Source organism: Aspergillus caelatus (genome assembly GCF_009193585.1).
Source record: "Aspergillus caelatus strain CBS 763.97 unplaced genomic scaffold BDV27scaffold_329, whole genome shotgun sequence".
In the NCBI taxonomy this organism is placed as follows: Eukaryota; Fungi; Ascomycota; class Eurotiomycetes; order Eurotiales; family Aspergillaceae; genus Aspergillus; species Aspergillus caelatus.
Genome location: NW_022475592.1, coordinates 25,714 through 36,104, shown reverse-complemented (window position 1 = coordinate 36,104; position 10,391 = coordinate 25,714). Strand labels below are relative to the sequence as shown.

The window sequence follows — 10,391 nt, the reverse complement described above, 5'->3', positions numbered from 1 at the left end:
TTTTTTTGGCTTTACTTGTATGAACTGTGTAAGGTAATGCAGAATGCAAGACTCGCCTATGCTCCTCGCGGATCGTGATTACAAGCGATTTCAGTTCTCTACAACGCCATGTGTACTACTCGCCCGTTCAATATCTTCTGCTTGTATGTTGACTAACTGGATCGATTCTTGGTGTGTATCAGATGCCGGGCATTGTATGTTTCTTAGTGAAAGCCCAAATGTGTTTACTCAGTAGTATATTATCGTTTTACTTGGTCTCGGACCCGATATATATCCGAGCACAGGAAAGGGCTCGAATGCAGTAGATTGACTCGTGTGATATCCTTAAGTGGGAACCTTCCAATGAGAATACTGATTGAGATAGTGGACATGTCACCCGAGTGTTTTCTTCACTGGAAGTCATGTTGAGATTGGTGTGTCGGGGACTCGGAGTGGTGATTCATTGATTCAAGCTCTGGATGCTGGCATCTAAGGCGTAGCTTGCCTGAGGCACTACCTAACTAATGTCTAGTCTATCTCCGATAGTTAAGACCTCAATACTATGTATCTAGTATATTACACCTGATTCTTTTATTAAGTTTTCTTCCTCTACTCGTACATCATTTGGAATCAACACATCGGTTATGCATGCGCATATCATGCATGAGCTTGGGAGCAAGTATGATAATAAAAAAAAAAAAAATTGCTGCCTGTAGTATGATGACGCGGTAAAATGTGCAACTGCCGGTTTACATTCTGGTTCTTCTCTTTACGCTATGACTTTGTCATTTCCTGTGGTTTATGTGTATAGAGTTGGCGAATGAACTGTTGAGATACGCAGACTGTAGGTAATACCATGCTTTCATCAAAGCATCATAAAAAATAATACAGAGATCTAGTTATTATCTATGACTTTCCTGGGTAATCCAATCATGTAGCTACATAGATTTTTCATATACAAGTGTCTTACACAGTGAGCCCCATAGCATCAAACTCTATAAGCGAGAGGGCATACAGAAAGGACATCACACAAGGCTCTCCACCGAGCATCGAATCGACGCATCCAAGAAATACCCACAGAATCGCATACAAGATCCTCCAACTACAGCCACACTCGAAGAAACGCAATAACATACACCACACGTGGACAAGCACACCTACCTGAAAACTCTCTACCTCTCTGACGGATGCCTACCCAATACTTCTATTCTTGGATAGGAAAGCATATCTCCCAGCCAATATCCATGAGCCCTAACAGATCTAATAGATCTACAGATGACGACGCCTGCAAGCAAACACCAACACCAACACCAACACCGCCATCAAACGTAACCCCATAAGGTCCACCGATCGCCATTCTATTCAACCTCGTTGAAATCTGCCTTGGTGGAAGGACTCCGCCACGCAAACCCCGCGGAATGTTTACCTTTTTTTTTCAGTGAAAGCCGAAGACTCTGCACATCGGAGAATCAATCCCAATTTCGTTAATGACCGGGCGGATAAAATTGTTGCCTAATGTTCGGACGTGTCGTGGGAAGTAACTTTAGGTTTACATCTTGCATGTATCATGATTCAATCTTGCAGATTGGCCAAGAGCCGAATGTTTGCCTGGAACTCGGGTTTGAGTTTATGTTAATTTTTCTTGGGATGATGTTTTGTATAGTATCTTTGATATATCAGAAATAGTTGTTGATGGGGGCTGTGTTTTATGTTTTCGTTGGGGAAGTTGTCGTGAGGAATTTACAGCAGGGGGAATGATATGTAGGCCACCTGCTTTTTTTTTTTTTTTTTTTTTGCTATTCTTGGAACTGGATAAGTATATCTTGGGTTTTGCATTGTTTTCCCGAGATCACGGATGTGCTATCGAACAATATGACCGGGAAATGTCTTTTATGACAGATAATTTTGAGATCCACAGGAGAAATTGAGCAAGTATGTTTATTGCGATTAGCGTCAACGTTGGTAGTAAGATAACAACCAAATACACCGTCATTCATGAAATAAAGGAACATTAGCCGTTTCCATGGCTATAGGAATACGGATAGAGGTTAAAGTAACAACTAAGTCATTAGGCTCTAGAATATCTCGAGTATGTCGCTTTCACCCCAGTGTTATCTTCTGGATTGCTATTGCTTAGGGGCTTGGATACAGAGATATGAATGGAAGAAAGTAGCTAACGACGTCAAATAGTCTAAGAAATAGAAAGATGTGCGTTCCAAGAGACCGCATGATAGTGAGGTCTACAAGTTTTCTGATACCCCTACAAGTAAAACTCAAGATCTGACGACTTATAATGGCTAGTCCCTTTGAGCTGAACAGTTATCAAAAGTCCAAGCCGGTTCTAGAGCAGAAGATTCCATTCCATCATGAGGGTACACCACTCGGTCAGAATTTCACGATGCAGAATCTGGTAAGCCTTCCATGGCAGACATCAATTCTTCTTGTTATTTAAAAGGAACGGTGTTGCCCACTGTGTGTACACTTAAGTTTCCTATATTCTCATTGATCCTTGAATCGACTCTTCGATGATTGGGTAAAAGAACATTTCATTACATCCAAGCACTGTCAGTACTGATAACACTTTGTGCTTTAAGTAACTTTGACGGGGAGAACTCTAAGGCAGAAAAGAGTAGATAGCTAGGGCTATCTTACTTAACCAGCATTCACCGATGTCAAATAGCCACGGACTCTTCTTCCACTCTATGTACGGGGCCTAGTTCCATATTCCAAAGACGCAGACAGTGTCATTAGAGACTCAGCAAAATCCACAACTGTTGAACTATTCCAGTATGGCCTCGCTTGAGGATGAGCATTCTGTTGAGGATCAATTACATGGCTGACAAAGGCTTAGGAGTCGCGCCATGACAACTCCGTCAGTGGATCTCGCCACCATCAGTCGGCCTTCACAAGATGTGACGGCGATTACTCGGAGTATGCCGACCATTGTGTGATCTAGGCCTTAGTGCTGTCATACACAATGGTATTGTTAGACCGGACCATGCTTGATCAAATGCGTACGCAGTCTAGATGGAAGACTAAGGGAGGTATATTCCGAACTAGAGGCTATCTTCCCAGTTTTCTGCCAAATTCACGGCGAAAGAGTTGCAACTGGTCTATACCATGCGATATCAAACAATAAATCGATCGATCGATCAAAATTCTATTAACCTGTTAGAGCCCAACTATTGAAACGTTCAGCTATGCAGGCGTATACCATGTGATAATTGCATTGCAGGGAATGTGTGGTTTCATCTGTGCTATAAGGGGGGAAGTACAAGGCTTTAGAATCAAGAACGTGATGGCCTAGAAGAAATCCGGTTGTTGATATCTGCTGCTACTGCTCTAATTTCTTTTCTTTTTTTTTTTTTTTTTAATTTGCTCAATACATGGTTTTCTTCTACATCATAGTATCGAGATTTTACTATCAATTATTTAGTAGGCATACTTATATTATAGCATTGATTCATTTCTTTAACACTGGAATTCCTTTTCTTTTATACAGATTTATAGCCTCTGTGTTTGTAAGAATGTGTAGAAGCATGGTCATGCATATGTATAAGGAATAGATGAATGTCAGTGTCTCAGTTACACCAGATTCAACAAAAAGTAGATAGGAGTTAGAGCCTTAGAGAAATAAAGCATAGAAACAAACAATGTCCTCCATTCCTACAGTTAAGTCACTTCAAGCACTAGCACACAATATCGTGGATGCCCAGAGCAGAGTTCTGCTGGTTTGGGCTGTTGGAGTCCTATAGGAAGCTCTATGAGCCCTTATACTAAGCTCTACAGATGGTTACAGCTTAGATGGAGGCTCACAGTCGGATAACAAGACTTTGTTCAGAACCCTAGATGATCCATTGTCTATGAACTAGTCATGTCAAATGACATTGATGCCCTAGAAAAAGTGATTGCCCGAACAATCCTAGTGCATACCCAGCCTGGAGAGAAAGGGAGAAAGAAAAAGAGATATGAAGAAGATAGGGTAGTGAAAACAACAAAATCGCTAAGAAACGATCTAAATCAGGGCTGTTAAAACAGGTGCCATTGGCTCCTTGTGCTAGAAAAGGAGGAAAGACTACAGCACATATCAGAATGCGGTTTCAACTTGAAACTACTCATTGATACTGCATAGTAGATGTTGCTTATTCGGGAATGCTGCCGAAGGATGGGTCCCGAACACTGCCGCCAGCATCTCCAAGACCAGCAACCGGGCGATTGTAAGACCAGCCTTCAAACTGCTGCTGCATAGTCTGGGACAGAACGGGCCCTTCCACGTATGAGTCTTGAGGTGCCTCTGATGTGAACTCCCGGTCGAAGTTGGCGGTGTCACGCGCGTCAACCTACATGAGTCAGCTACGATCGAGATGCACGGGGATTGGGTGATGGTTCTATCACATACCACGTTGGGACGGAAGCTTGGTTCGTACTTCCGCTGGAGCAGCTTACGCCAATCAATGTTGGCAAAGAAATGATGCGACTTGATCTCCGCAGCACCGTTGGCACCCAGTCGACGCTGGGGGTCACGGTCAAGAAGTCGCGTCAGAAGGTCCCGAGCAGCGGCGGGTACAATATCCGTGCTTGGGAAAGTCAGGGGCTCCTGTAAAATCTTTCGGTACATGTCGTTGGTGTTTTCATCGTAGAATGGAGGAAGACCTGTCAACATCTCATACAGGAGGACACCCAGCGTCCACCAGTCAACAGTCTTGGTATATCCGTTGCCCAATAGCAACTCAGGTGCAAGATATTCAGGGGTTCCACAGAAGGCTTTCGAGAACGTCAGCGATAACAAAAGGCATTGCAGATACATAAGAGGTCTTACTGTTCGTCCGATCTTCATCTTTCATGTCTAACTTGCAGAGACCAAAGTCACAAAGAGCAATGTGTCCCGTATAGTCGAGGAGAATATTTTCCGGCTTGAGATCACGGTAAATGACCTTGAAGCCGTGCAGACACTCCAATGCGCAAAGCAGCTCAGCCGTGTAGAAACGGGCACGGTTGATATCGAAACGCTGCTCTCGTTGGAGGTGGTGGAACAGCTCTCCACCGTTTACGAAAGCAAGAACGAAATACAATTTTTCTGGGGACTGGAAGGAAAACTTCAAGGGGACAATAAAAGGGTTATTGATCTGTGCAAGCACCGATCTCTCGGCCAGAGTGTGCGTGACTTCCGATCGTGAAATGATGTGAGCCTTGCGGATAGTCTTGAGGGCATAGATACGACCTGTATCTTTCTTCATGACCTGCATGACCTTGCCGAAACTACCTTTACCCACGACCTTCAGCAACTCGAAGTCCTCCAGCTTCAAGCTTTGCTGCTTGTTCTCGACAAACTTAACACCAATTTTGATCGATCCGGTACCGAATTGAAGGTCCAGCCATTCTGCGCCCAACTGGCCCAAATGGCGCTCCTGGGCTGCGTGAGCCGCAGCCGCCTTCTGATTGTCCTTCTTGCTGAGTTTGGGATCCTCCACAAACTGTTGGGCTTCTTCGAAGCGCGGGTGTACCTTGACGGCACCGAGGAAGATATCCTCACTTCGGCCAGCACCGGGCCGAGCGGCCGGGTTTCGGAGATAGAGCTGAACATTCAATTCCGTCTTACGGGACACATCGAACTTGAAGGCGGTATTGTCTCCGGCCCAGAGGGGATTTTCGGGCGACCCTGAAACTGCGTCGACAAAAACCTGGTTCTTCTCGAAATCCAACAGAGCGTAGGGAAGATACTTTGTCGAATACCGACCGTGGATTGTGGGCGCAGCATTGATACCCCCGCTAGTCGATTGAGGACGGCCATTATGGACGAATGATGCGGCCTGGCCATGAGCGGAGTGGGAGGACGAGGAGCTCGGGCGCATAGCATAGTTGTTTTGGAAATGCGAATTGAAGATCTGTTGGTACTGCGGGGAAAGGGCGAAATCCCGGCCTTCGTGGAGGGTGACGATCAGGATACCGGGCTTGACGGGAGCCACGGGAGGCGATACGAGAGATTCCGAGGCATCTTTTCACATGTTAGGACGTGCCCGTGATAACCGAGAGACATAAGCTACATACTGATTCCATTGATGTTTGACGTGGGAATAGTTGGAGTCGGAGCCTGCGAAGCCACAGGGGTCTCTTCGCCGGGCTCGCCCTTAATGGTGGATGTGGATGAGGACCGGGTAAAGGTTTGCGTCAAAGGAGCAAGGTGGGTTTCCTTTAATTCTATATGAAGTGGGTTAGATAGAGGTCATCTTGCAGAATGGGCCAAATTGATGCTATATATAGAAAATAAGGGACATACTTTTGGTGAGTTTCCAAGACATTGTGACAGGCGGTTTAGGATATCCAGGATAAAGGTGAGAGAGAAAACGGAATGCAGTAGGATCTTGATCAAGTTTGTCACGGACTAAATAAAAAAAAAATAAAAAAAACTAGGGAGGGAATGAAACAAAAAGGAGGTCGTTCTTAGTACCCCAAAGGGTTGGTGCAGAGATGCGGTACCGCCACAGCCACAGCGGTCAGAAACACACAGAGAAGGGAACCTGAGGGGGATCAGGGAACTGGGATCAAGAGATAAGATGATCGGAGACTGTACAGGGAGAAGTTAAGAAGGGGGAAGAACAACAACAACAATAATAACCAGGGCCGGAACAAATTCCAACAACGACCCAGATTTTAAAAAAAGAAAATAAAAAAAACAAGCAAGATGGACTCTGTCTGAACGATGGAAAGGGAACAAACACAGATCGAGGGGAAAACCAGAAGGGGGCACGGGAGAAGGAGGGGGGGCAAAATCACCCGCTATCATTGGGTCAGGAACATGGCTGCCTGGGTCCATTCCTGGGACACCTGAGGCATCAGTGCCCCTGGGGCGGTGCAGAACCCTGAAGATTCAGGCTTCCAAGCCCACTAGCCCCGATGGCTAAGCCACTTTGCCCGCCGGGATCTGGCGATGCCGCTATGTACCGAAGCTAACTGCAACTTCAGCTCCCAATAGAGATCAGCCAGCGCATCGTCATTAGGAACTTATCTCACCCGCCCGATTGACATATCTCCTGTGCCGAATAATCCGTTCTTGACTGGCCAGTTGACCGCCCGCTCACCTGACCGATCCCCACTCAACTGCGGAGATTCCCCTTCGCGTTCTCCGACTTCCCCATCTGGACCATCTCACAACTTGATCGGATCGCCCCATATCAGCCCTCTATCACCACAAGAGGGCGCGGAATCTAGTCGAAACGGCTCAGGATACAGTGGAGGATGAAAGGGATTCACAATCGATGGGCGTAATACGGAAGAAGACCGCCTCGCGCGGCACGGAAGCTGGGACCAAGTACCATTGCGATATCTGTTCGGTGGACGTGACTTCAACGGTATGGAGGCACCGATGTCAATGAAATTACACGGGCTATATCTAACTGCAGTGTAACAGGTTCGTGTATCGTGCGCCCACCCCACCTGCCATGAGTACGATCTCTGCGTTCCTTGTTTTGCTGCCGGAGAGAAGTCCAAGAACCATGACCCGTCCTCACATCCGTTCCAAGTGATTGAGCAGAATTCGGTTCCGATCTTCCAGGAAGATTGGGGAGCGGATGAGGAACTTTTGCTGTTAGAAGGCGCGGATATTTATGGATTAGGGTCATGGGCCGATATCGCAGATCATATCGGTGGTTACCGAACTAAGGAGGAAGTACGAGATCACTATATCGACACATATATAAACAGCCCGAATTTCCCATTACCCGAACGCGCCGATCCGGATGATACGCGACTGTCCGACTCGATCTCCAAGGAAGAGTTCCAGCTCCGCAAGAAGCGTCGCATCGAGGAGCGCAAGGAGGCGGCCAAAGCAGCTCCTCCAACGACACCAAAACAAAAGCCGACTGCCAGTGTTCCGGCTTGTCACGAAGTGCAAGGTTATATGCCTGGTCGTCTCGAGTTCGAGACAGAATTTATGAACGATGCGGAAGAAGCAGTGCAACATATGACGTTCGAACCGGGCGCTGGTGAAACGGCCAACGGTGAAACCGATGCAGAGATGGAGCTGAAGATGACGGTAGTGGACATCTACAACTCGCGCTTGACCGCCCGAACGGAGCGCAAGAAAATTCTGTTTGAGCACAGCTTACTTGAATACCGCAAGAACACGGCATTGGAAAAGAAACGCACCAAGGAGGAAAGGGATCTACTAAACAAAGCGAAGCCGTTTGCTCGAATGATGAACCATGATGACTTTGAGGAGTTCAACAAGGGCTTAGAGTACGAACACAATCTACGGTTAGCCATCACACAACTGCAGGAGTGGCGACAGATGGGGATTGGAGACCTTAAAGGAGGAGAAAAATACGAGCAAGAGAAACAACAACGCGCCCAGAGACTCGTGCCACAAGGGTCCTTTGATCGGTTCGCCAGCACAAGACCGAAGCAGTCACAGCAGCCTGAAGGTCCCTCTGCAGCCAGCCAGCTGACCACACCCGAGCTCCCTTTGCGGTTACAAAAGGCATCCGGCGCAAACAAGGCACCGGAGCCGGTTAACCAACCGATGAACGACTTCGACCGAGCATTTGCAAGCAACGGAGACGGCCTCACGACGCCGCAGCCAGCCAAGACGAAGTTCGTAGTCCAACCGCTCAATGGAGTCATTCCATGGAAACTAGAGAACGATGGTGCACCCGACCTCCATCTTTTAACCAAGGAAGAGGTGGAAGTATGCAACGTGCTACACGTCCAGCCGAAGCCCTATTTAGTAATCAAGGAGACCCTCCTCAAGGAAGCAATGAAACAAGGAGGGAGCTTGAAAAAGAAGGACGCGCGAACAATCTGCAAGGTAACCTCCACTCCCGTCCATTCTACAAAAAAAAAAAAAGAAAAAGAAAAAGAAAAAAGAAAAGAAATCTAATCAATCCCATAGATCGACGCGACCAAAACGGGCCGAATTTATGATTTTATGGTGCACAGCGGCTGGATCAACAAGGCATAGTCCAATTGATGAATGAGTCGACAGTTTTATATCCAAGGGTGTCAATGGAACGGAGTTGGGCGTTGCCGGGGTGGTATAAGTGTAGAGCATAACAAAGGCTTGAAGCGGGCTTTATTATTTTATCTTTACCCTTGTCATCAAGAACTAATTTTGAATACACAAACACACACTCACCTTGTAGATACTACACTCTGAGCGAGTCCCTAAACTTCATTACCCATCTACTAACAACAGTAGTCAATACTAGTCCAACTACTAGTATCAAACCAAGCAACTCCCAAAACTCCACATAAATAATCACAAAAATAACCTTCTCCGCATTTCGGCCCTCGGCAACGCTTCCCCATCAAACTAAAACCAACAAAAACCCCCAAGATAAAAACCACGACAACCCATAACCCCAATAAGTAAAATAAAAACCATACACAAAACAAACACAAACAACAAAAGAAAACCAAGTACCGAAGAAGGAAAAAAAAAATGTCCTTCAAAACCCCACCTCCAACCCCACAACACGCCAAAGTGACCTTCCCAACCCCAAACGTCCTACAAGTGACGCTCTCACGGCCGAAGGACCTAAACTGCATAAATACAGCAGGTCACAATGAGCTGCACGCGCTCTGGGAATGGATGGACGAGGAGCCGAGTATCAGGGTTGGGGTGTTGACAGGGGAAGGCAGGGCGTTTTGTGCCGGGGCGGATTTAAAGGGTATGTTATATGGTTATTACGTTATCTCAGATTAGCTCCTGATCTACATACATATATCCATCCATCTATTGATCTACACCGTCTGCTATTGTTATATTTGATTGGTTTTTGATAAGAGACGGGATACATATACTAATTGAGTTGAAATAGAATGGAACAACCAAGTGAATAGTGCCGAAGGATCGAAACGACAACAGCCGTCGTCCGGGTTCGGGGGTCTTTCCCGACGAAGTGGGAAGAAGCCTATTATCTGTGCTGTGAATGGGATCTGTCTGGGTGGTGGATGTGAGATGATTGTCAATGCGGATATGGTGATTGCGTGTGAGAAGGCCTTTTTCGGGTTTCCCGAAGTTCAGCGCGGAGTCGTTGCGATTGCGGGGGCGTTGCCGCGGGTGGTACGGACCATTGGGAGACAGCGGGCAATGGAGATGGTCTTGACGGGGCGGCGGGTAACGGCGACTGAGGCGGAGAAGTGGGGATTTGTCAATGAAGTGCTGCCCACGCCAGAAGAAGTGGTGACGCGCGCATTGGAGATAGCGGGTCAAATCGCGGCGAATAGTCCCGATGCCGTAATCGTCAGTCGGGAGGGGGTCAAGTTGGGCTGGGAGGGCGTTGGAGCTGAGGAGGGTAGTCGCTGGTTGATCGACGGGTGGCAGAAGAGGCTAAATGAGGGCGAGAACATCAAAGAGGGATTGAGGGCATTTGTAGAGAAGAGGAAGCCAAAGTGGGTGGATAGTAAATTGTAGA

The 10,391-nt window shown here is 46.9% G+C and overlaps 3 protein-coding genes across 3 annotated transcripts; 2 read left to right on the top strand and 1 right to left on the bottom strand.

Moving 5' to 3' along the window:
- Positions 1–3,523: 3,523 nt before the first annotated feature.
- On the bottom strand, positions 3,524–6,688 carry BDV27DRAFT_137651 (serine/threonine-protein kinase). The gene is made up of 5 exons (XM_032069039.1): positions 6,257–6,688; positions 6,028–6,177; positions 4,799–5,974; positions 4,379–4,743; positions 3,524–4,319 (listed from the first exon to the last, which is right to left on the bottom strand). The coding sequence occupies exons 1-5, from the start codon at positions 6,276–6,278 to the stop codon at positions 4,122–4,124; spliced, it is 1,911 nt and encodes a 636-aa protein (XP_031921578.1). The 5' UTR covers positions 6,279–6,688; the 3' UTR covers positions 3,524–4,121.
- A 278-nt stretch (positions 6,689–6,966) lies between these two features.
- Positions 6,967–9,142, top strand: adaB (chromatin-binding transcription regulator ADA2). Its single transcript, XM_032069038.1, has 3 exons — positions 6,967–7,328; positions 7,388–8,782; positions 8,867–9,142. The coding sequence occupies exons 1-3, from the start codon at positions 7,236–7,238 to the stop codon at positions 8,933–8,935; spliced, it is 1,557 nt and encodes a 518-aa protein (XP_031921577.1). The 5' UTR covers positions 6,967–7,235; the 3' UTR covers positions 8,936–9,142.
- Positions 9,143–9,415: 273 nt separating this feature from the next.
- BDV27DRAFT_163529 (enoyl-CoA hydratase/isomerase family protein) lies at positions 9,416–10,390 on the top strand (the record flags this gene model as incomplete). Its single annotated transcript, XM_032073558.1, has 2 exons — positions 9,416–9,644; positions 9,795–10,390. The coding sequence occupies 2 exons, from the start codon at positions 9,416–9,418 to the stop codon at positions 10,388–10,390; spliced, it is 825 nt and encodes a 274-aa protein (XP_031921576.1).
- Position 10,391: the final 1 nt, after the last annotated feature.